This window comes from Tachypleus tridentatus, chromosome 13, assembly GCF_004210375.1.
Source record: "Tachypleus tridentatus isolate NWPU-2018 chromosome 13, ASM421037v1, whole genome shotgun sequence".
Taxonomy (NCBI): domain Eukaryota; kingdom Metazoa; phylum Arthropoda; class Merostomata; order Xiphosura; family Limulidae; genus Tachypleus; species Tachypleus tridentatus.
Window position 1 is genome coordinate 124,223,163 of NC_134837.1, and position 26,762 is coordinate 124,249,924.

Genomic DNA, 26,762 nt, shown 5'->3' on the forward strand with positions numbered 1-26,762 from the left:
TTGTTTTTTTTTTTGGGGGGGGAGGGTCCAATTACATGTAAGGGAAGCAACTTTTCATGTCCTAAGAGAACCTTTCATTTATCACGAATTTACATAACCTTCGTTCCAGGGATTGGTACTCCAGCAATAATAAAAAAAAAAAAAATGTCTAGAATACCATGACCCTACGTATTATTTTGCATTTACCAAAAGTCTCGTGCCTTTAATATTCTTATATTTTACGTTTCTCTGCATAGCCAACTACGATGGTCTGTTTATTGATAATACCACCTCAGTACCTTCAACTTAGTCCCAGGTAAGCATACTCTTGAAAGAGTTAACAAATATGTTTGGTATCTTATCTTTAGCGTATGTCCTTATAATCTCAGGCCTGGCATGGCCAAGCGCGTAAGGCGTGCGACTCGTAATCCGAGGGTCAGAGTTACAGAAAGTTCCTTGCACGTACGTCACCAAACTATTGCGCATGCTTATTGTTAATCGCAAACCTATACAATGGATTACCTGCACTCTGCTCAACAAGTGCATTAAAATCCTATTTTTAACGTTATAAGCCTTCGGATTTACCGCTTAACTTCCGGGTACTGTAAATTTTGAAGGGCAATAAACAGTTGATTTTCCTGTTGTGTTTATTTTTCATAACTGATACTTATCAAAAATGTTATTTAAAGTAGTGTATAAGAATACTTAATACACATTAAGGAAAAACTTTATAATTATTTCAAAGCATTCATCCTTACCGTTTGGTAATTTGACGTTGCAATGGAGAGGTAATATTCACAGTGTTGATTGTCTATGAAAGTTGGAATTATAAGTCTATGCTTGAGTTATTTAGGCGTTCAACTTCAAAACCTTAACACGAGTCTGTAGTTAATTTTAAGGCATTTACACTAAGCAACTGTTGCGATCATTTTAAAGAAATTGCTTAGTTTTTTTGTATAATGATTTGATTACAATGTGTTCATTATACTTTTGTAAATTTTGTTCTTTCATTATCGAGTTCTTTTAAATAATCTGACAAAAATTACTGGGAGTAAAAATAATAAAGTGGTTTATTTTTTAGATAAAATAGTTGGAAATTTTATTCACCCTAGACGTTTGTAAGTTACGTTACCAGTGACGTTCAACCCTCTTCAAAAATTTAGAACTAACGTAAAATTAAATCAGATTACTGAGACAACCTAATTTAATAAGCACGATCGTTAAACGTATATCTAAATATTTTATACAATGAATGGTTCATTTATACTTGAATATATATATTTAAATATGTGTTAAACACTTCACGACAACTTCGTATTTATAATCTGGCTTCAAATGTTCGAGAAAACGATATAAGCTTAGGAACTTTCTACACCTATCTTAACATTAATCGCCCTCTAGTTAACAAACAAAACATGAAAAATATAATTTACAACAATGTCTTGTTTTTACAGCTTCAGTTGTAAAGATTTGTCGTTAACTATAAACATGCTTATCAATTTATTAAAACTTGAGACACTGTGCTATATTTAACATAACACATATAATAAGGCATCTTGACATTTGGAACCGACAATTTTTTTTTCTGTCTTATATCTATCATAGTAGAGCAGTCTTTGAAATGTTTGGTTTCTTTTTAATTTCGAGCTACCCGTCCCCAATTTAGCAATGTAAGAAAGAGGGAAGACACCTAGTTATCACCACCCACCGACAATTATTGGGCTACTCTTTTACCAACGAATAGTGGGATTGACCGTGACATTATAACGCCCCCACGGCAGAAAAGGCAAGCGTGTTTAGTGTGACGGGGATTCGAATCCAGAACCCTCGGATTACGAGTCGAGTGCCTTAACCACTTGGCCATGTCGGGCCACATCTCTGCCTTTCTACATACACTTGATTTTTCCTTCCCACTGCAGTATGTATTATAACAAACGACAAGTGTACTTGTTACCTAGTTGATTAACTTTTTGTTAGGATTGAATTATCACTTTAACCCTAGAATTATGATATGATCCATATCCTTCTGGCTTTTTTAAACGAACTCTTATGCATCAAATTTTTTGTGCATCCATGATTTGAAATTTTGTTTGTATGCCAGGATGTCATATGAATCACAAATTAAATTAAACCAAAATAGTTTGTTTTTTAATTTTGCGCAAAGCTACACGAGGGCTATCTGCGCTAGCCATCTCTAATTTAACAATGTAAGACTAGAGGAAAGGCAGCTATTCATCACCACCAACCGCCAACTCTCGGACTACTCTTTTTACTAAATAATAGAGGGATTGAACACTGTGATGACATTACAACACCCTCACGGTTAAAGTGCAAGCATGTTTGATGTGATGGGGATTCGAAGTAGACGCTTAGATCCCAAGTCGAGCGCCCCTAACGACCGGGCCACAAAAAATGGTATTAATGTTGCAGTTAGCGCCAGTATTACTGGGATCACATATTTATTTTCCATAGAAAGTGAATTTTTCCACAAATTTCATTTTGTATTCAAATTGTGTATTGTAACAAGCGAAATAAAAACGAGAAGAAATCCTCAAAAGCTGCAGCACATTAAATTATTTTAGGCAGGATTACAGTAAATTAATGTATGAAACTTCTTTCCTTCTTTTTATTAACCGTATTTTTGTGCACCAGCAATACCAAACATGGGATGCACGTATACCCGATTCAGTTTTATTACTCATCAGGATCTCGACCAACCCACCCTCAAATTGAATTTCTTTAGGCAGGATTAGAATAAATTAATCTTTCAGACCTTGGGCATAGTCAAATACGTCAGCCAAAAGGGTTTGTCCTCCCAAGTCCAAAAGTGTAATTAGATCTAAAATCGGTCAAAAGATTACAAAACTATAAAAAGTTGTTCTCAGCACAAAAAAAATCAAGACCGTTCTATGAGTCACTATGCGGCGGTTAAAAATCTACTAAAAATGTTGAAGAATATGCTAGAGAACAGTTTAAGGGGTAACTGAAAAAATAATTTTCCATAATTTAGGGATAATTGACATGGTTATTGGGCCCGGCATGGCCAAGCGTGTTAAGGCGTTTGACTCTTAATCTGAGAGTCGCGGGTTCGAACCCCCGTCGCACCAAACATGCTCGCTCTTTCAGCCGTGGGTGCGTTATAATGTTTCGGTCAATCCCACTATTCGTTGGTAAAAGAGTAGCCCAAGAGTTGGCGGTGGGTGGTGATGACTAGCTGCCTTCCCTCTGGTCTTACACTGCTAAATTCGGAATTGCTACCGCAGATAGCCCTCGAGTAGCTTTGCGCGAAATTCAAAAACAAACAAACAAGACATGGTTATTGGATAGTAAAGTAGAGGATAATTGGTTGGTTAGATTAATAAATATATTATTTAATTATTAAATTAATTCAATTGAATTTTTAATTTGTAGTTTTCTTCTTTTTTTCAGAAAAACTTTCCTTAAAAGACATTATATTTTGTGTAGCCAAAGGAACCGTTTTATTTAAATTGAGATCCTTGGATAAGTTCTATCGACGCCGTTATTATGTGAACCTGCAGTCCCAACGGCTGGAATACCAAGGTTCCAATAAAAGTTTTTTTTGTAGAAAGACTGAATTCAGTAAGTGTTTAATGTCAAAGTTATAGCTGAACAGCTTTTTTCATTTATCATTGTAGCAAATGTTGGAGCTTCAGTTTGCCATGAGAAGTTTTAAGATGGCAAGATTGGTAGAGTAGTACATGGTACATGAACCTTGAAAACAATTGTGTTGAATGTTAGATATACAAGACCGTTTAATGTAAGAGGTATTATTTAGTTAATTTAGTGATCTGTTGTTTTAACAATTATTTAGTTTCCATAACATGAGTTTTAAAAGCTAATTATTTTAAAAGTAATATTTATGAAATTTTATTACATAACTGTAAGAGTCGTGTGTTGTGTGTGTAGTTCAATTATTGTAGTATTGTTAACATCATCTTTCTTAAAATCTCCAAGTTTTTCTTGCTATGTGAGTATTATTATATCGTAACGTCTCCTTGTTCGTCAAACGTTCTAGGCGTCAGTTGGGTAATATGTATGTATGTATCTATATATATATATATATATATGTGTGTGTGTGTGTGTGTATATCTAAGTGAGTGTAAGTCAAGAACACTTCAGTCAGAAGAAAAGAAAAGAAAATATGAAGTTGACCAGTGTGTGAATGATTAGTCTAACAGGTGATTTCTCTGCTGTCTTACACAACTGTTTTGTAATAAAAGAGATAAGAAAAATAACTTGTTATGTTAGTTTGGTTCTAAAGTAACTCGCCCAGCCCGTTTGGACTTACGACGAATAATATATACAGTTATTTAAAGCTCTGGATGGAACTGTGGTAAACATAACAGGAAGTCGGACAAGGTTAAGTTAGTGAAAGTGAAGTCAGATTGTGTTATTGTTAGTTTAACCATAATGGGTGATAGTTAAAGTGAAATTCATAGTTAACATAGATAAGGAGAAATGATTTATCTTGTCAAAAGGTGGTGCAAAGTAATTGAACCCGCCTGTGTGGAATTTGACAAAAAGGATACAATTAATTAAGGTTCAGGATACAACTGCGCTAACCCACGAGGTAGCGTAAGCGAATTCTTTGCTGATACTATTGTGCTAAGACTAGAAAAAAGTAATTTGTTTTGTTTGTTGGATTCTAAAGTAATTCAATTGGGCTGTATGGACTTTTGACAGGCAAAGATAATTATTTAGAGTTTAAGATATAACTGTGATATCCATAATGTAAATATTTTTGTACATACGTTTGATTTGTTTTGAATATATTATTTTGAAATAAATGGATTATGTGCTGTCTGTTTATTGTTCAAATTTATCGCCGATATATCACAAACACCTGCTGTAAAAGAATTATTGTATACATAAAATCTTGACATTGAATTAGCGAGAGAAACCTCGCAATTGTATTAAAATGTGTATTTAAATACTTGTATTTTTTATCTACAGCTGTTGTTGTTGTTAATTTGAATTAAGCACAAAGCTACACAATGGACTATGTGTTCTCTGCCCACCACGGGTATCGAAACCCGGTTTTTAGTATTGTAAGTCCGGAAACATTCTGCTGAGCCACTGGGGGCTTATCTAAAACTATTGCACATATACTGACATGCACTTGCAAATATTTTGATAGTTATAATTAACTTTGTCATTGCCAACTCTTCTAACATGATGAAACCAACATAGTAATAATATTAAAACAAATATAATTATGATAGATTAGAAAGAACTGGTTTGATTAACTAAAAACCAGCCCCAGTCTTCTAACATGATGAAACCAACATAGTAATAATATTAAAACAAATATGATTATGATAGATTAGAAAGAACTGGTTTGATTAACTAAAAACCAGCCCCAGTCTTCTAACATGATGAAATCAACATAGTAATAATATTAAAACAAATATAATTATGATAGATTAGAAAGAACTGGTTTGATTAACTAAAAACCAGCCCCAGTCGAGGACACCTGTTAGATCAACTAAAACTAACTCCAGTAGAGAACATCTAGCTGACCAATCAAAAACTAGCACAAGCAGAAAGAATCCAGGAAACAATTGTTATAATTTTGTTTTAGAAATGCTAGTTGCTAGCTTAAACAACTAATCATCAATTTAACCCATAACCTTAAAATACAATTGTTCCTCGACATATAAACCATTATAGATAGGACTAAACCAGATTGTTCAACAGGAAGAGGTAACAGTTAATTTCGTTATGCATGTTCTTATACTTTTAATTTACTAACGTTTTAATATTTAATGAGATCAAGAAGTATTTGGGTATACTTAAACTTTGGGTTACATTTACTACACGTTACAGCTTTTACAATAGGGAAGAAATATTAAAGAAACAAACAAAAGGTTACTATCACCAGTGTGATCATTCTCAAGAACAAGTTGGTACGAAGCCCGACGTGGCTAGGTGGTTAAGGCGCTCGACTCCTAAAACGAGGGTCTCGGGTTCGAATCTCCATCACACCAAACATGCTAGACATTTCAGTCATGGGGCGTTATAAAGTTATGGTCAATCCTACTATTCGTTGGCGGTGGTCGGTGAGGACTAACTGCCTTCCCTCTAGTCTTACGCTACTAAATTAGGGGCGACTAGCACAGATAGTCCTCGTATAGCTTTTCGTGAAATTAAAAAACAAACAACTTTGTACATGAGAATGATTGCAACAATGAGTGTTTCTTATAGCAAAGCCACATTGGGTTATCTGCTGAGTCCACCGAGGGGATCGAATCCCTGGTTTTAGCGTTGTAAAGTCGTAGCATACAAATGATCAAAATATCGTGTTTTTTCTTCCGTACTGTAAAACTGTAATTTGTAATAAAATAATACTAAACTAATTCTAAATGACATTTGTGTAAAATCATCTGTTTACAATTAAAATCAATACAATGTTAAAATCATTAGATAATAAATAATTATTAAAAACAGGGATGTGCCGTAAAAAGGCTCTAAAGATGTTTAGTTATCCTGAAGATGCTGTAATTGGACACCGATATTTTTAGTCTTATTTAGCACAAGTACTTGTTTTTGTTAATGACTTTTACAATTGAAAATAAAGTGCTTCTAATAATTAGTAAGTACACTCAAACTGAAATAATAAATTGTGAATATTTGTTTAGAGATATCCTAGTTCTAGTACTTAAGTTTGTTTTCGTTTGACAGTACTTGTTTAGATGTTTAACTATGCTACTAGAATTAAGAAAATATTAGAACCTGAAAAAAAATCACATTTGTGTGCTTTAAGTAGTTAATTTTGAAACTTAAGGTGTATTTCTTCCAGTTGATGTACACGAGATTGAAGACGTACGAGATGGTTGGGCCACAGATCTATTTAACATCGTTCAGGCTCGTCAGAGACGACAGTTACATGTCAACTTCCGTTCCAAACGTGTTCCCTCTTTGAAAGAAGAACTGTGTTTTTCCGTCATCTATGGCCCAACTCATGAGGTGCTAGATCTTGTAGCCTGTAATGAAGAAACTCAGAAAGGCTGGGTTCGAGCCCTAAAACATTTGATGGCTTCCTGCAAAAATGATAGGAAGGAAGAAGAAATTAACTGGTATAATAAAAGTGATTAGGTGAAATATAAAATCTTTCGATTCACCACTTGTCAATGAATTATACTGGTCTTGTGAAATTCTGCACAATTTATTATTCAATTTGTCAATTCTCGCTTAGTTATGGAGAATTCTGCTTTTCGTTAGTAACCCTGGGTAAAGACGAAGCGAAATAATAAGAGTAGACATTTTATTGTGGTATACTGTGTATTACAACTAGCCAAGATGAGTTTCGTATTTTTAGTACTTTGAACAGCTCGTTGCTACACGATTTAGAAGCATAAATTAATAGCACTGTTACTAAAAAAAATTTAAATAATGGAATTCCTGTGTAAATGTAGGACACAAAATATCATTCCTCAACACTTCATCACTATAAAACATATTTTCTGTTATTTTCATTTGTCTGGGGTTACTGATGAAAGATGGACCCCCACCCAAACTAGTATAACTGAGCGACAAGTGTCAACCTGAATGATAGGTTAGGCTTTATATTCTTTTTAAGTATGGAAACTAAGCTTAAACCTTTACCAATTTGTTATATATAGGGTATAGTCTGCTTCTAACAGTTGAATGCAGGAGTTCCATATAAGGTTGGTTTGTGGCAGTTGATTACGTCTTGCAAACATTTCACGTGTACTGCAGTCAATGGGTTAAAATCAAAAAAATTATCTTTTTATTTTCATTTTTAAGCTGTATTTTTAGCATAGTTCACTGGTTGTGTCTCCATGGAGACGTACTGTTTCTCTGTTGTCTCATCTCTACCTGTTTCCTATTTGTGTCTCTGCAGGGACATACTGTTTCTCTGTTGTCTCATCTGTATCTGTTTACTAGTTGTGTCTCCACATACTGTTTCTCTGTTGTCTCATCTGTATCTGTTTACTAGTTGTGTCTCCACATACTGTTTCTCTGTTGTCTCATCTGTATCTGTTTACTAGTTGTGTCTCCACATACTGTTTCTCTGTTGTTTCTTCTGTATCTGTTTACTAGTTGTGTCTCCACATACTGTTTCTCTGTTGTTTCTTCCTTCTTTCTTATTCTATAAACATTTTTTTATTGACTACCATTCTTTCATTTCTTGATAGAACAACTTGAAACTTGGTAACATTACAACTTGGTCTAACATGCCTTTTTAGGTCACTTTAAGGATTTTATGAGATTAAAGATCAAACTCAGAAATTTATATTCTGGGCTCCTGGGCAATTATATTTACAGAAATCAAGATGAAAATTTACACAAATACACATTTTAATGTTCATAAATCTACAGAAAAGTTTGATTTGGGAGTTCAGAGTTCACAGAAAAGCCAAACGTTGGGGTTTGTGTTCAATTACTCAGCCATAATTTTAGTAATTTATGTTGGATTTGTGTATAGATAATTTGATACCTATAATGGACAATAATATACAAAAATGATGGGCTTGACCAGTTTTAGTTATATAGAGGGGCAGTGTGAATATGCAACAAGATGTTAATTGTAGGGGGTTTTGATAATTATTCCATTGTGTTTCATGCCATGTATATAGGATTTGCTACGACATTTTTACACTATCCATACATATGTATGTATACAAAAATGTAGGATATGCCCATTTTTGGACATTTTAGAGGGAAAGGAAAGTTAAATAAACATGTACTTTTAAGAGTTTTGGCCAAGAAATTAGATTTTTTTTACCATTGTACATGGAATTTTGTACAAAGATACTTTATAAAACCAAAACAGAGATATCGACAATCTTGGAATTTTTGTCTCTTACTCAGTTTTTCAGCAAGAAAACACAACATGAGATTTTCACGCACTACTTGTTTGTACTTCAACCAACTTTCATGGTATTTGGTACAAAAATACCTTATGCAATTACTAAGCATTGATGTAAACAGTTTTTGATTTTTCATGATTTTCTGGTCTCATAATTAATTATATCGGGATTGTGTGGTGGAGTTTTTGCATTTGCCTGCAATGTTGGCTTTATGTATACATCTGCATTTACTTGCTGTTTTAATTATATTAAGGAAGTTTGCATGTTTTACTAAAATAAAAAAGATGTTTTACTGCACTAATAAATGTGTTTAAAATTGTCTAATTATGTCAGTTGTTTTTAGCTTTGTGTACATGGTTTTAAATACAATTATTTGTGGTTTTTAATGTTTTTTGTTTTTTTAGGAAAATATTTTCAAAGTCTCCTGCTGGGATAGCATTAAATTTTCAAATTTACAATGCTAAAATCAGGAGTTCCATTTCTCTCAATAGACACAGCATATAGCCCGATGTGACTTTGCTATGAGAAAAAAACACGTGTTTTCAAAAAGAATCTTGAGGTTGCCCCAAATTGGTGATCAAGTTTTTTTTGGGTTATGAGGTTTGATGGAACTGATTTGCATGAAAATTGGTATTAACACAAGAAGTCATTCAAAACAATAATCTAAAATAAGATTTTGTAAAATATCAAATTTAAGTTCCAACAAAGATGTTTTGTAGGTTCTCAGGATGGCTGCATTGATTTACCAAAAAAAATTGTAAAATCAAATAAGGGATTGTTCAAAGTAAGTCATTAAATGTATCAGTTCATCCTGTAAGTAATGTCCAAAAATTTAATACAGAAAGTGCATCATCATTTCCGTCTTTGTAAAAATCTTTAATGACTAAAATATGTAGTAGGATGTGTATAAAAATGTTCAGACAAATAAAACAAACTAACCCAACTTCACTTTTTCAGATTAATCAAATAAACCCTTATGAAGATTGATGTGTCTGAGGAGCACATTAGGCATATAATGTTTTATGAGTTTAAGAAAGACAACAGTGTAGCAGAAACTACATGAAACATTTAAGATGTTTATGGTGCAGTCTCTCATGTATTTTAACTTTTATATACATCTAACCATAAGATTTCTAATATGAAAGCTTAACTAATAATTGGTATATAAAAAGGTGCTGATGTATTTAGTTGGAGATTTTACTTGTTGTTAATAGAAATAGAATTGCATATTTCAGTTGTCTTCAGGTAAGCATATTTGAATGTTCTAAGTATATGGATAGAAAAGTTTCTCTACTATCTGTGGTACTCATGGCATTTTTGACTCTCCACAAGTAATCACTGTTAATGTAGCTTACCTCTGATAAATGAAAAATCTTAAATATTTCACACTTAAACTGCTGGCTGAACTGTAAGAGGCCTGATCTTTTGAACATCTTACACTTAATTAAACATTAGTGAAAGCATAACAGACTTGGTGTTATTTACATTCATGGATCAATGGAATATTATAAAATTTACGGAATTCAGTGATATCCTAAATCCCAGAATAGAACTTCATGCTTAATTTTCACATAATCCCAGAATAGAACAGGTTGAACTTCGATGCATAATTTTCACATAAAAAGTTGCATCTATGACAATAAGAAAAAATTAAATATTTTATTGTGTCTTTTTATTGATGGTTAAAGTAACCTGTTTTGAAAAACTATATATAACAATTTTGATTTTTTTTTCTGTAGGTGGCTGAAGGAATGCTTTAGAAAAGCAGATAAAGATAACAATAGATTCCTTAACTTCAAGGAGTGTCTTGAATTATTATATCAGATTAATATTTCCATAGAGGAAATTCATGCAAAAATTCTTTTTGATGTAAGTTTTTAAATTATCCTTCTTGATTGGTACAGGAATATGAGTAAGAGAGAGTAGAATATTGTTCACTTGAAGCACAATGGAAAACGTAGTATGTCCTTGCTTATTTATCTATTGGATTCATTGATTGTTGTGTTGGTAATGGGAGTTTACTAAAGAGTTTCTTATCTGCTCAGTGGCTTCAGTGTACTTGTCTGCTTTCAAATTTTTAATTTCTTAATTGTGTTAATTTTGACTCTAAACGTTCTTTCCTCATATTTTATGAAGTTAAAGATGTTGAAATAGAAACTCAAATATTTTAGACATCTTTATTTATCCAGAATGTTATGAGAGAGAGACAATGTGTGGGCTCGCTGGACCCACTGATTTCCTTTAATAGTCATTTTTTCACACAGACAGCATCATTAGTTGTGTTTTGCAGTACAGTCGATCTATTTTTGGAGATATATGACGAAATTTTGAGGAATATTACGTCATTCAAAATTGAATTAGAAGGGCAAGGAGACCAGTCAAAAAACAACTTCTTACCAACTCAACGAAGATAAAATGGTGCCAATGGGGTCTGAAATACAAGAACTGGATGCAAGAACAATGGAGGAAGGTGTTATTCAGTGACGAGACTCATTTCTTCATACAGGGTCAAAGAAGTCTGCATGTTTGCAGACATAAATCAGTTTGTAAAACATCCCTTGAAGAAGATGTTTTGGGGCTTTTTCAGCTACTATGGGGTTGGAGGCTTACATATCGTAGAAGGTATGATGTGAGGATTACAGTATATTGAAGTTTTGCAGAGAAGAGTCGTTCCAGAATTGAAAAAGAAATTTCCAGATGGATTTGGCATTTTTCAGCAAGATCTGGCTCCGTGCCACATGTCAAAACTTGTGAAAAATTTTATGACTACAATGCAAATGAAGGTGTTGAACTGGCCTGAAAACTCTCCAGACTTAAATCCTAATGAAAACCTTTGGGCGATTTGTAAAGAAAGACTTCAGGGAAAAGACTGTACTACGAAAGATAAGCTAATTGAGGTGTGGTACCATGATCCAAAAATTAGTAAAGATTGCAGTCAACTTGTGGACTCGATGCCAAAGAGGATTAATGATCTTCTGAAAAGTAAAGGCAGTCATATCATGTATTAATTTATGAGTAATTTTTGGATTCTCAGAAATAAAATGCAAAAAATTGAAAAAATTGTAATTTTCCATCTTGTTTCAATTAATCTGCACAAGGGTGTAGATGCCTAATGCATTATTTAATCCACTGCACCCTGTGCTTTGGACCGCAGTTCCACCTGTTTGAGGTTCATAAGCACATCTTGGCTCAGTAAGCCAAAGATATACTGTACTGCAGGTTGAAAACGACTAAAAGGTTACGTAAATATTATATATATGTCCCCATCATAAGAGGCCTAATTGTACTCATTAGTTTGTTGACCCAAGCTGTACTGACAAGTCAAAATTGTAGTCTACAACAGAGGGTATCGTGAATCAAAGACTGTATTAGGTCTCTACGTCAAAGATTATATTTTAAATTTTATCTTTAGTCAAAAGAAACGAGATTTATAATATAATCATTAAACAGTTATAATATTTAATAATAAATAAAGTGCAGTGACAAAATGTTATTCATACATCTAAATTAATTTAGGTTACTATACAGCAAGTTACAAGGAACTAAAAAATCTCATAACTGCTGTATGAAATAGATATTTGAGCTTTTTTATATTTGGTGCATTTTCATAATTTCAATTTTGTCTTTGAATTTTAAACCCAGTCTTTATTTAACTTTAGTTACTGTATGATAAACAAGAATTATCTTGACGTGTTTCCTGACATATTACTTGAAATGCCTGTCATTTCACTGCTCATATGATTATTTAAAAAAAAAAGTATCTATTATTTCATATACACAGAGTCTAATATGGCACACCTACTCCTACCTGGAGTAAAAAAAAGAAAAAATCCATCACTAACAAGGAAAGTCTACAATTGTGGCATTGATATCTGAAGTGAAAATGTCTTACCAAACAAATGAATTTTTTTTTATATTTGAAGTAAAAATGTATCCTTAAACAGAAAAGTTGATAATTGTATTGTTGATATCCAGTGAACAAGCTTACTATGAAATAGGGACATTTATAATTGCATTGTTAATATTCATTGTACAAACTTATTGTTGCATAGGAACATTAATAATTGTATTGTTGATATCCAGTGAACAAGCTTATTGTGAAATAGGAACATTAATAATTGTATTTTTGATATCCAGTGACAAAGCTTATTGTGAAATAGGGACATTTATAATTGTATTGTTCATATTCATTGAACAAACTTATTGTTGCATGGGAACATTTATAATTGCATTGTTAATATTCATTGAACAAGCTTATTATGAAATAGGGACATTTACAACTGTATTGTTGATATTCAGTGAACAAGCTTATTGTGAAATAGGGACATTTTTAATTGTATTTTTGATATCCAGTGACAAAGCTCATTGTGAAATAGGGACATTTATAATTGCATTGTTAATATTCATTGAACAAGCTTATTATGAAATAGGGACATTTACAACTGTATTGTTGATATCCAGTGACAAAGCTTATTGTGAAATAGGGACATTTATAATTGTATTGTTCATATTCATTGAACAAACTTATTGTTGCATGGGAACATTAATAATTGTATTTTTGATATTCAGTGAACAAACGTATTATTAAATAGGGACATTTATAGTTGCATTCTTAATATTAATTGAATAAGCTTATTGTGATATAGGAACATTAATAATTGTATTGTTGATATCCAGTGACAAAGCTCATTGTGAAATAGGGACATTTATAATTGCATTGTTAATATTCATTGAACAAGCTTAATATGAAATAGGGACATTTACAACTGTATTGTTGATATTCAGTGAACAAGCTTATTGTGAAATAGGGACATTTTTAATTGTATTTTTGATAATTGGTGAACAAACTTATTGTGAAATAGGGATATTTATAATTGCATTGTTAATATTCATTGAACAAACTTATTATGAAATAGGGGCATTTACAACTGTATTGTTGATATTCAGTGAACAAGCTTATTGTGAAATAGGGACATTTTTAATTGTATTTTTGATAATTGGTGAACAAACTTATTGTTAAATAGGAATATTTATACAGCGCCTTGCTAACATATTCACCATCTACCAATAATGTCACATTTTGATGAAATACAAATAATGTAAACAGTTGTTTTAATGAACTTGTTTTTATTGAAAACACTAATGACCAAACTTGATACTATTGTCTATGAAGGAGGTTGAATGTCAACAAAATTTGCAAATAAAGTACATACATTGAACTTTGCTGATTGTCTGAGTACTGAATCCCTAAAGTAGTACTTGGTGAAAGTACCTTTGACAGTAATAAGTGCTGTGAGTGCTTTTTGGCCAGGTTTTGGATAGCTTTGCACAATGAGATTGGGCAAAAATTACACTTTCTTCCTGGGAAAATTTCTCCAATTCTGGCAAGCTTTTTGGGGATCACTGATAGACTGCAATCTTCAAATCTTGCCATAAATTTTCCATTGGATTTAAGTCAGGACTTTGACTGGACAACTCCAGGACATTCATTTTCTTCTTTTGAAACCACTCCAGTGCAGCTTTGACCTTGTGCCTCAAGTCATTGTCCTGCTAAAATGTGAATTTTTGACCCAATTTTAGATTCTTGGCTGACTTAAACAGGTTTTCCTTTATTTTGCACCATTCATTTTCCCCTCAGTCCTGACAATGCTTCCCAGTTTTTGCTGATGAGAAGTGTCCTTGTGACATGATGCCAATATCATATGCTTTACAGTTGTGATGGTTTTGTCTGAATGATGTGTTTGGATTATGTCAGATGTAATGTTATGAATTTAGACTATGAACCTTAGTTTTTCTCTCATATGACAACCAAACCTTATGCCACATGTCTGCAGTATCATTTACATGTTTTGTTCCTACCTCAATACAAGATATGAGATGATTCTTTTACAGTAATGGTTATACAGGCCAGCTTTGTTTAGGGACCAGGATATTATCGATGTATAAACACTGACTCCCTTCTCAGATATGGAACTTTGCAAATATTTCAGAGTCACTGTTGGCTTTACAGGGGCATCCCTAACCAATTTCCTGTTTCTCCAACTGCTTAGTTTGGAAGGGTGGCCTGACAAGTAGTATGAAGCACATTCCACTTCTTAATGGTAGGTTTCACCTTACACAAAGGGATAATCAATGACTTATCTTGTAACCATCTCCTGATCTGTCCTCTACCACTTCATCCCTGACTTGTTTGGAAAGCTCATTGATCTTCATGGTTTGTTTGTCATATCACTATGTGCATTTTGGGTTGAACAGAGGCATTTACTCTGAAGCCAAGTTAAATCACTTTTATTACACAGAGACAGAGACCACTACATTAGTTTCTGACCTTTCAACCTAATCTTTTGCACGTCAGCAGCAGCTGACTTAGGATTTCTATAGTAATGGAGTTGAATACTTATGCAATTGAGAATATTCTAATTTATCTTTGAAAACCTAACTTACATAATATAAGTGTTTTTAAGCTCTCTCAGTTTATAGTAGATTGTGTAAATTCTAATTTTCAAGTGCCATTTGAAAGTTTCATGATTGCAAGTTCGGACAGTTACAAAATGTGAAAACTTTGCAGGAGGTGGATACTATAGCAAGGCATTATAATTGTATTGTTGATATTTGATGAACAAACGTATTGCTTAATAAAAATGTTTATAATTGTTTTAAATTAAAATGTTTGTAATTTTACTGTTTACATTTTAAAGCAAACACACAACTATATAAATAGTTTTTTTTGTTTAGTTTAACAAATTAATTCTAATATTTTTATTTTGTTTCTGCTAGGCTGCAAATATTGAAAAGAGTAAAATTAATGGTGAAGCTGCCTTGAATGCTGAAGGATTTGTGAGATTATATAACAGTCTTATGAAACGTTCAGAGTTGGATAAACTGTTTAAAAAGTACGTAATCTGCTGGTTTAAAAATGCAGGTTTTTATTGTTCCTTTAAAATCGTCCATCTTTGTGTCTTGTCTCATTTTTACTATTGTCACACCTTTTCTGTTTCATTATGTATGTATTTTAACATAATTCATGGTTTTGTTTATAGCATTAAGTACTCTTTTATGTAAATTATTTGTTTATTTTTTATATAAAAGATTTGTGTCATAAAGTACATATGTTAGAACTTGTATGATGACTAAACTTCAGATAATAGGGACGTGAAAGTTAATAAAAAGTTTAAGAAGTATGCCAGATCAGATTAAACTATATTATTTGGAAACATAATGTATATATATATATCTTGTTAGTTTTTATAAATTCAGTGTATGCCACAACTATTCATTGAACGTTTAAGATGAAAACTAGTTTTTCTTGTAACATCCAGGTACTCTGTGAACAAGGCATCTATTATGGGACCGGAAGAACTGTACAGCTTCTTAACAAAAGAACAAAAGGTATGGTATGCTTAAAGCTTGTTTTACTTTATTTCAGAAGAACATTATTGTTCTTTCTTAGAGTTATATTGGCTCTGTTGTTTAATATTTAGTTCTGTAATTTTATTCTGACAAACTTTGTGTTTATCAGTCTTGTTCACTGAAATATATGTGCAAAAAGAGAGAGTTTGGAATTATTTTAATAATAATTATATGTGATAGTAATAACAAAGTATTGCTACCCCAAGATATACCTAGTTCTGTGAGCATCATAAAGGCATTGATTTGAAGTGATGTACAGTTTTAAGATTATATATGCCTGTATCAGTGTAGCAGTTGCAAAGTGTTTAATTAAATTAATGTCTCTGATAGCATTTCTCATTTTGAAGGATTCATGTAAAAATAATTACTATTCTGAACAGATGACGAAAGTAACAGAAACATACTGTAAGGCTTTAATAGAGAGGTTCGAACATAACCTAGAGCAACTGCCAGGTTACATGTCCATCACAGGTAAGGTTGATTTGTTTAATAAGAAAGTTTTAACCTATTCTAAACAGACAACTTACAACTACCTATAGCAAATATCAAACATAAAGCTGCATTTTTCTTGCTTCACCCAACTGCCGAGTCTAATGTTGTATTGTTCTCGCTTCACCCAGCTGTCGAGTCTAATGCTGTATCATTCTCGCTTCACCCAGCCATCATGTCTAATGCTGTATCATTCTCGCTTCACCCAGCCATCATGTCTAATGCTGTATCATTCTCGCTTCGAGTCTAATGCTGTATCATTCTCGCTTCACCCAGCCATCATGTCTAATGCTGTATCATTCTCGCTTCACCCAGCCATCATGTCTAATGCTGTATTGTTCTTCTTTACTCAGCTCCTAAGTTTTTATACTTGAAATTTCCAGTACTTGAGGAAACTTCATAATCACAGAATGGAGGGAAAACAAGACAGTTGCATGTTTCACAAATACATCATTTATTACATACCACCTTGGTTTCACCAGTACCTTATGAAGACTTTACTGGTGAAACCATGGTTATAATAAATGATGCATTTGTGAAACATACAATTGTCTTGTATTCCCTCAATTCTATAACATTTTCTCATCATGTTTTTCTATGATATAGGTAACTTATTTTTATATTATTTTAAGTGACAAATTTATGTAGTGTAAGAAATAATAAAAAGTACATGAAGTGTTGTTCAGAGGATTACAAGTTGCAGACACAGCTGTTCCTCTAGTTTGTTTTGTCAACCATTTACCAAGGTGTAGTTATTGATTTTCATAGGTTACATAATTAACAAAGTTGTTTTAGGATATACAAAAACTACCTATATTTTTATATAATTAACCTTTTTGTGACAGGTCAAAGACCATGTCATCATGTTTGTTGACTTGCACTCAAAAGTCTATTGCACTACTATTTTATGAATTTATATCAGTAAGTTTGGAATTATATTGTAGATTGTAATTCAAACTTTAATGTTATATATAAATTAAATTCTTAATTTAAAAGTAAATATTAAAAGAACACATTTAAATATAGATTTTAGTGAGTCACGTTGGTATATTGAATGCAGTAATATTTAAAATTAAATGTTTGTGATGTTGAAATGGTAATTCTATAATTTTGTACAAATTAGGAACTAAAATTAACTAAAATTGCTAATATTATTGAGCTAGAATATAAAATAAGAACCTTGTTTCTTTTGATTTTGCTGAGATATGGTTTATGTACTGAATCAAACATGGTGGTCCTGTTCGACTCTTTTCATTTTTTTAAACAATCCCTTGTATATTCTTACTACAGTATATGACATGTGAATAACCAATCAACAGCTTAGAATGTCCTCTTTTGTGGTTTTCTCAGCCATTTTAATCTGTGTAAAGGCTACAACATTTTTTAAATACAATTTAATGAAGATTTTATGAAGATAGGTTGCTTCTGATTTCTTACATTTATATGGCTCCCACCCTATTTCAAGGCTATCTTCTGGATGGACATTTTTTAGCTAGGTCCCATTAAAATTGTATGGTGGATTTAAACAGATAGAACTAGAATACACTTGAGGTTGTATATTCACACAATCTGTGCTATTGACCTAACATCAAGCTGAAATTTGCCATGTATGCCAAGACATGTTTGTTTGCATATGTTTTTGTAATTTGTATTATAATTTTGATAATCCAGAATTTATTTTAAATTTTTATGTTATTAGCTAGTTTAATGTTTAACATAAATTTGAGATATATAGGCAACCAAGTAAGTTACGTTACTGAAACTAAAAGTTAAAACAAACAACAACTAGAGTTGCATTACATCAGTGGTTCCCAACCAGAGGTACTCACACCCCTTGGGGGGTGCAAGATAACTTTTTTTTTGCCACATTTACCTATATTCTTAAATAAATAATTACTGTGAGGGGTGCGAGAACATTAAAATTTTTTAGGGGTGCAGAACATAAAAAAGGTTGGGAACCACTGCATTACATGATTGTGAATTAGCCATAAAGAGCATGTAGTGGCAATTTCTAAAGTGAAACCCATCTGTGCAAACTTCAACTAAAAGAAAACAATTACCATGTTTTTGGGGGTATAAGATGCATTTTTCCCCCAAAAAAGAGGGATCTCAAAATCCCTCTGCATCCTATACACCGAAAGTCAAAAAATGTTATGCTTCCTTAGGCATACTGTACCTTGTAGAGCAAGGACTAGAAACTAGTGAGATAAACCTCTACACTTCCCTGGGCTTGTTTTCTTTCTCTCATAGGCTAAAGAAAATGGGTTATTATGGGAAATAACTGCAGAACAGTGTTCATTTAGAGGGCCTTTTCTTTAACTTAAATTTGACATTGTACTAACAATACTAGAGTCATATCCATAAAGAACACAATAAAAACATATAAGTTTGGAAATTGACAGTAATTATGGGAACAAAACTCCACACGAAAACCAAGACAGCACAGAGGACACCAGAAGTGTTTGATAATAAAATGTTAATTCCATACATATATAATGAACACAAGAAAATCAACAGATTTTGAGTTGTCTCACATTATTAATATTGATGAGGTACCACTAACATTTGTTGTTCCAAGAAATAAAACTGCTGACAAGAAGGGCACTACGAGTATACCTATAAAAACAAGTAGGCATGAGAAAACCCATTACAAAGAACTATTACCATGCTGTGTTAATGGCTCAAAACTTCCACCAGTGGTGATATTTAAAAGAAAGGTCTTGCCAAAAGAAAAGTTGTCAAGTGGTATTCTTGTTCATGTCTATCCCAAGAGATGGATGGATGGATGAAGATGTGATGAAGTCATGGCTAGAGAAAGTGTAAGATAAATGTCCAGGTGAATTACTGAAAGCTCTGGCCTTGCTTGTGTGGGATCGTTTTAGAGCACATAAGACTGATGCAGTTAAGAAAAAAAATTGCCCGAATGAAGACTCAACTGGTTGTTATACCTGGTGGGCTAACAAGCAAATTACAACCACTGGATGTATCTATCAATAAGTTTTTCAAGTGCTTCATGCTTGAGGAGTGGAACAAATGGATGCAGATGGTCAACTACGAAGTGACTCCTACCAGAAGAAGGAAGAGCCCAAGTATTCCAATTGTGTGTGAGCAAGTGAAAAGCTCAAGGGACAGAGATAAGATTGAAATTGTAATAAAGGCATTTAAGAAAAGTGGCATAAGCAATTTCCTTGATGGTAGTGAAGATGGTATCCTGTTTGAGGAAAGTGGTGACTCAGGTGAGAGTGAATCTTCAGAACTTGATTTCGGTGACAGAGAATGCAGTAACAGTGATTTTGAAGATTTTTGTAATGAATGAATAATGTTTTTGCAATGAATATATGGAACAATCTTGTTTTATTTCGTTTTAACACTGCTTTTAAAGACTTTGAAAGGGATTATGGCAAGTAAGTTTGTTTTTTTTATTCCTTAATGTTTAAAAGTACCAAACCTTTTTTTCTTCCCCAAAGTGTGGAAACTAATAAAGGTATTTTAAAAAAAATGTTTGTGAGCAATTGCTGTAATGGCACCAAAGATGATATTGTATGAGGACAAGTGAGAGTGAACTTTCAGAACTTGTTTTCAGTGATTGAGAAGAAGATTTTGAAAGTTTTCATAATGAATGAACAATGTTTTGATGTAAATGTGTAAAACAACCATATTTTATTTTATTATGGACACTACTTTGTATTCTAAAGAATAATAAAAGATTATGCTGATATTGAACAATTGAATAAATGATAACTGTGAAAAATATTTTTTTCCCTGCTAAGTGTTGCTGTTAAGTTTCACAAATAATTATTTATGTATTTATAGTAAGGCTGTGACAAGCAGATTTTCAAACCTTGTCATAGAAAGTAGCCTGTAAAACAAGTAAAGTAATTAGATACTGCTTTTTTTATTAATTCATACTATTTAACTAAATTTATCACATCTTTCAGCCACTAGTCAGTTACCATATGGTTGAATGTGGCAGCAGATTAGTAGTTAAAGGATAGGATAGAACTATTTTGTAATAAATTATAGAATCAAAGTAGAAACTAATTAGTAACTAAACTTAGTTCATTGTATAGACTACTAATAATAGCTGCAAGTCAGTTTTTCACAAACTGTGGATATTAACCCTGTTTATAAATCACCTGCACTGTTCTTTCTCAGACTGTTTGAGTAAGGAATTTAATTAACACAAAAACTAAAATGCTGCTATGAGACTCCTCACTCCAAATTGTTCCTCATTATGAGACTGAAAAACATTAGAGTGAACATTACCAAAATATGTTTATCACTATTGTAAAGTATTGCTAGCTGTTTGTATATTTATTAACAGTAATCTGATGCTGTCTTCTAGGATTCCAAGAGTTGTTGTTGTCACCTACCCAGGACATCTTTAATTATGAACACAGAACTGTCCATCAGGACATGACCCAGCCACTGTCACACTACTATATATCTTCTTCTCATAACACGTAAGTTTCTGTGTGGGTTGTGTTGATAACCAAACCAATGTCTATCTACTATGTGTTTTCTTCTCATAACACGTAATTTTGACAAGGTGTGTAACTTACTTCCATTCACATGCATAACTATTCTCATTCAATACTGTTTTCTGGTTCCAAAAGTGATTTTGCATGGCCGTAAGCCTTTCACTCCCACGCACCCCTTGATTCACATGGTTTAACTGATTCTTCCATGCAAGTTATCATCCAGTAAACCTCCACCAGCAGTAGTGCCACATGTTTATGTGGTTCTCTGTGTGCTACTCTACCCAACTATCACTTCTTATTTGGCAATGCTTGTGTGCAAACATTTAATTTGTTCTCTCTTCAAATTTTTTATCGTATTTTCATATAAATTTATCTTACCAAGTTTACTATTTATTTTTCATTTGCATTTGTGATATTTGTAAATCATTCCAAAGTGTAAATATCTTGCATTTCTACCCAGTTACAGAACTTAATACTTCATTACAAATAATTTTTAATACAAATTCCAAATTCTATGTTACCACTTCAGAGGTTATATTTTTTATCAGCACATTTACTCAAGATTAAGATGGCAGTCATCATTTAGAAAATTATTAGTCATCTTCTGTGAGAGATTGATTGCCTGCTGAGCTAACCTTTGTCAGGCCTCCACATAAGTTTGGAAACCCACACATTTTGAAATATGGACTGCCAACTTTGGAAAGATGAAGCATTATTTTGTTATGGTTTTTGAATATTTTTATTGTTATTATTGTTATCTGTAGTCATTGGGGCTCAATAACATTAATTTAGATTGTTCAATACTCATAGTTATGTTCAGGTTTGAAATTAAAGCTTAGTCATATCCTTTGTTCTATAACATGAGATTAGGCTTAACGTGGGTCTTTTAACGTGTTATTTCAAAATTTCTTGTAATTCCTTTTCATGGTATATCTTAATTAGGTTAATTATATTGTCAATACACATTTATTTAATTTTACAAGATAATGTCTTTCATTTTTGTTTCATTTCCAGTCCTTGCCATCTTTATTCATGTTCAATGCCTGGCATTTTCCCATCCTTTAACTGTCCTACCTAGGCTACGGGCTTTTCCATTTATTGTATATGCTCAATGCTTATTGGAGTTCTGGTTTGATTGGTTCTACCTCAATCACTTCTTGATTCTTCCCAGTTTTGAATATGTAGGCTTTGATCACAATCAGGCAAGCAATTTCTGCAGGAATGAAAATGCCTATGATATACATTCTTATTTTCCATTTCTCATGGCATTGTATTAGTTTTTTTCACCATGTGATTTGGTATCAGTTTCACACCTTGCCCTATGGACTAGTTTCAGTTCTGTATGTCTTTTGTCTGGTGATCTGTATTTTATTTGACTTCTGCATTTTGGTGGGTTTTTACTTACACCACCACTTGGATGTCTGGCTTCAGTATGCTTCTTCTACATGGGCTGCTTTTTTGTGTGTTTTTTTTTATTTCGTGCAGAGCTACACAAGGGCTACATGGGAGCAGTAATAACATACTTATCTGCTTCTTACAAAGCAGCTTAGGTGGTTTGATTTTGCAGTTGGATAAGTTTTTTCCTATTACCTACCCAACAATCTTGGCTATTTAGGGAGTGTCTTTTTCAATACCTTCCTCCATTAGGACCATCAGTTCTCCTTCTCTAATACATTTAATGAACCTTTCTATTATCCATGCCATTAAAGCTCACTACTGCTAGTAAGGTTCTAATACATTGGGGGATGTGGCTTCTATGGAAGAAGTTCTCCAATTGGGTCTGACACATTTGTTAGCTAGCTATTCAAGAAATGTTGCACAACCTGTGGTCTCTTGCTAGGGTTCCTTTGGATCTTCCTCTAAACCTTTCCTTCCTTTGACTATATTTACATATCCACCTCACTGGGTTTACTGATTTGTTCCCCTCATCTGAATTTGTTTCTCTTCCCTAATACTTATCTCCAAAATTGGGGTGTGTGAATCGATCAGCAAGGAGGCTTCAAGACAATTGTCTGTTAATGAAAGGTCTTATGATGTTAACACCTTGGCACTTGTAGCGATCCAACTTCCTCTTGTCCAGATTTGATTAATCATGTTTCATTCTAACTATTTAATGGTGGTGGCTTTTTTCATTTGCCATCTTCCACCTTTATTGTTTATTGGATCTAGATGGCCTTCTTTGTCCTGTATGCTTCAATGCATTCAAAGCTTCTTTCTGTTAATTCCATTTCTCAAAGTTTCATTTCCATATACCATTCTTCTGTTAGTGTCCCTCCCCTTCCTCCCTTACCTATTGGGTTCAACTTATGATTTGATTGATCTTTTATTTCTTGTCTCCTCCTTTTCAAAACCAGTTTCTTGTGTCTTCATTCCATTCAGGCACCTTACCTTTTTCATGCATCTCAACTCCATTGTCCACTGCAGTTACTTCATAGAGCACAGGGACTACACCTTATTTATTAATCTCCCATTGTCTGCTTTGGATAGCTGTTTTTTCCCTCATCAACTGGATAAGTATTCCTTCTTTTGTTATTATTTTTCAGGGACTTGTCCCATGTTTTGACCAGTTTCCTGCTCTGTGGTGAGTGATGCCTGAACAGGTATACTCCAGTCATATAGAATTGTACTAAAGCCATGTTGACTTCACTTTCTTAATTTCTCTGGCTAAAAAATCCACACTGTTCATTACAGTCACATAAAATAAAGATGGTCCACAAGGTTGTTTGTAGATTATTCCTTGCAATATATTTGCTTCATAAATATTTCCATTTTGGACCATACTAACCCATGGAATTCCTGGGAAAAGCATAAGGGGATTGCTGCCCATCCCTTAGATTAAATAAACCAAGTTTGGATTGCTTTTCAAAATAGGGTTTGTGGTCACCTATACCACTGTCTTCAGTGAACATTTCACAAGATTATCCACTATTTTTTCTCCCCATTTCTTCTGATGGAGTAAGAGGGTCCTTACCACTTTCCATTTCCAAGCTGCTAGTGTGGTAGATCATGGAGTGCATATGTGATCCTAAGCGTGTATGGATGTCAGTTCCCAATGGTTGAGTTTTGGATTTAGATCTGAACCAATTAACATACATTCTTACACATTTTTAGGGTTTTACTGATCTCTCACTCAGTTCAGCTTGAGTGCACTTCCTTAGTGTTGTGGGTTAAAGTAGATGCACTTGTTGGTTGCTCCACTTCTTCATCTCGCACTACCCCTTGATGTCTTTATACCACAGAGGTTACTTTGTTTCTGTTCTGTTCCCAAATCAGTGGTGGGATTTTTCTCTTCAGTCAGCTGAACTTCAAATGAAGATTATATAATCCTTCTTCCTTCCCTCACGTGGATTTCGGTTCCCAGTGGTTCGCTTCTGACATTATAGTCCTCATTCTATCTCCACATGGATGTTTGTTCCCAGTTGTCAAGTTTTGAATGCAGTTAACTTGCCACATATGATCATTTGCTATAGCCACTCTACATCTTGGGGCATATTCCTTATTTTACCCACATTCTGTTCATCAGGGAGATAAGGATCACCTTTTTCTCTCCCACTGGGATATGCTTCTCAGACTTTTCAACCTGGACCTGTGTCAGATATTTTCCACATTTGGACAAATAATATACCTCATATAGAAGTGGTTCAGTCTCCCACATATAATCCTCTTATCACAAGGTCCCCTTGTTAATGTCCTTCAGACACATTTAAGGATACTTTTACTTTTTACCTCATGCTAGTCATTCCACTTATTCAAACTGTGTGTAAGCAGAAGTATGGTAACTTCTTAGAAGTTATAATTTTCCTCCACTGAAAGTGTATATCCAACAGGTACTTATTTCCACTCACACTGCCGAGGCCCTCTGCTAGTACAGCTGTAAGTCTACAGATTTACAGTGCTAAAATCGGGGGTTCAATTCCCCTCAGTGGGCTCAGCAGGTAGCCCAATGTGGCTCTGCTATAAGAGAACACACACTACCAATCCTTCCTTCTCACTGCCTAAACTCAAAGTGATAGTTAGGCTTAATAACTTAGAGGAGGCCACATGGGTGAGTGACACTACTATTGGTGGACGTTTGTCACATGATAATTTGCATGCAATAAACAGTTAGACCATGTGAGTAAAAGGATGCATAAGAATGGAAGGCTTGTGGAATGTGAAAAAAGTTTGCAATTAGAGGGCAGCAGTAAATTAGAATAGCTTTATATGTGAACAGAAGTAAGTAACAGTCAGAAATACATTTTCTGTGTAGGAAAATTTTAATGTTTCTCTGTGTGTTCTGATGATAACCCAGCTACTGTTTATCTTCTCCTCATGATACATCAAGTTTCTGTGTGTGTTGTGATGATAACCCAGCCACTGTTGTGCTACTGTTTATCTTCTTCTCATGGTACATCAGTTTGTTTGTACATTTTATTGATAACTAACATGTATTTTATGTATGTCACAAACATGTTTCTATATAATTCCAAATTTTAAATTATATTAAGGTACATTTTATGGCAGTAAATAATGCTATTTTTTTCATCAAATTTTCTCAGGTACTTAACCCAGGGACAGCTCATAGGCGAAAGTAGTATTGAAGGGTACATCAGGACTCTTCTTAGGGGGTGTCGATGTCTTGAATGTAAGTAATTTGTTCACAAAAGGATTAGTTATTTAACATTTTAGTACATATAATGCTACTCCAAACTTCTGAGATGCCTCAAAGGTTTAATCACAAAGCATGTTATAATTTCATATTGTAATTTTGAAATACAGCAAGAACTGGTAGCTGGGGTCAAATCTTTTATTTTTTTTTAATGTCAAAATATCATTCACTACCAACTAAACACACATTTCATGTTTTTTTCTAGCATAAATATGAACTTTAACCTTGTCATTATGAGTAGGTTAAAGTGCTAATGCCACAACAATTTTAGTTACATTCGAAATTTTATGAATAAATGTGGCATCAGAGCATAGTTAATAAATGAAATTTCCATATTGTGGAAGTTTTTTCTTAATTTCATAAGGAAATATTTTACAAAATCTTCAATTGCTCTTAGTATATTAAAATTGTTTTCAAGTCTTTCCTCTTCACTAATTTATTTACCACCACTCTGTGAATTATGGAGTTTAACATAGAATAGATAACTCATTATAATATTGGTATTATTAAAGCATTGTCTGCTTTAATCTCTTTTGTTTATGGAAACATGAAGTTTAAAGTGAAATCCACTCGCCGTGCCTAATTGTCACAAGCTCTCTTTCACAAGTGGCTGGTAATTACCTCTAATGTTTTATATTATAACCAATATCAAGAAAATGTTGTAAAGTATCAAATGACATGTTATATTAGATTCTTTTCCATACAGTGTATTGTCTATTTTAAAAGCTTCCTTCTAGGTAACCAGATAGAGAAGTTTATAGAATTGATTTAAAGTTCTTATGGGATAGTTAGAAAGCCAATTACAATAGTTACAGGAAACTATTTTCTCTGTGTGTGTTATTATTCAGAATTTTCGTGTGCATTATTTAAATAAATAAAAATTGTTTAGTGTACTGGTAC

General features: G+C 33.1%; 1 protein-coding gene across 7 annotated transcripts in view; it reads left to right on the forward strand.

The window, feature by feature from the left end:
• Positions 1-26,762, forward strand: part of LOC143240553 (1-phosphatidylinositol 4,5-bisphosphate phosphodiesterase delta-4-like) — a 55,958-nt gene that overhangs the window by 6,079 nt on the left and 23,117 nt on the right. For 3 of the 7 annotated variants that reach the window (XM_076483185.1, XM_076483186.1, XM_076483188.1), the window contains exons 2-9: positions 3,409-3,579; positions 6,800-7,076; positions 10,574-10,703; positions 15,612-15,727; positions 16,154-16,223; positions 16,625-16,715; positions 21,079-21,196; positions 25,753-25,838. In XM_076483185.1, the coding sequence (XP_076339300.1) occupies positions 3,409-3,579; positions 6,800-7,076; positions 10,574-10,703; positions 15,612-15,727; positions 16,154-16,223; positions 16,625-16,715; positions 21,079-21,196; positions 25,753-25,838 (1,059 nt within the window). Of the gene's footprint in view, positions 1-3,408; positions 3,580-4,400; positions 4,571-6,799; positions 7,096-10,573; positions 10,704-10,732; positions 11,817-15,611; positions 15,728-16,153; positions 16,224-16,624; positions 16,716-21,078; positions 21,197-25,752; positions 25,839-26,762 lie in introns of those variants that run through there. The other 4 variants (XM_076483189.1, XM_076483187.1, XM_076483190.1 and 1 more) reach the window with 4 other exon arrangements.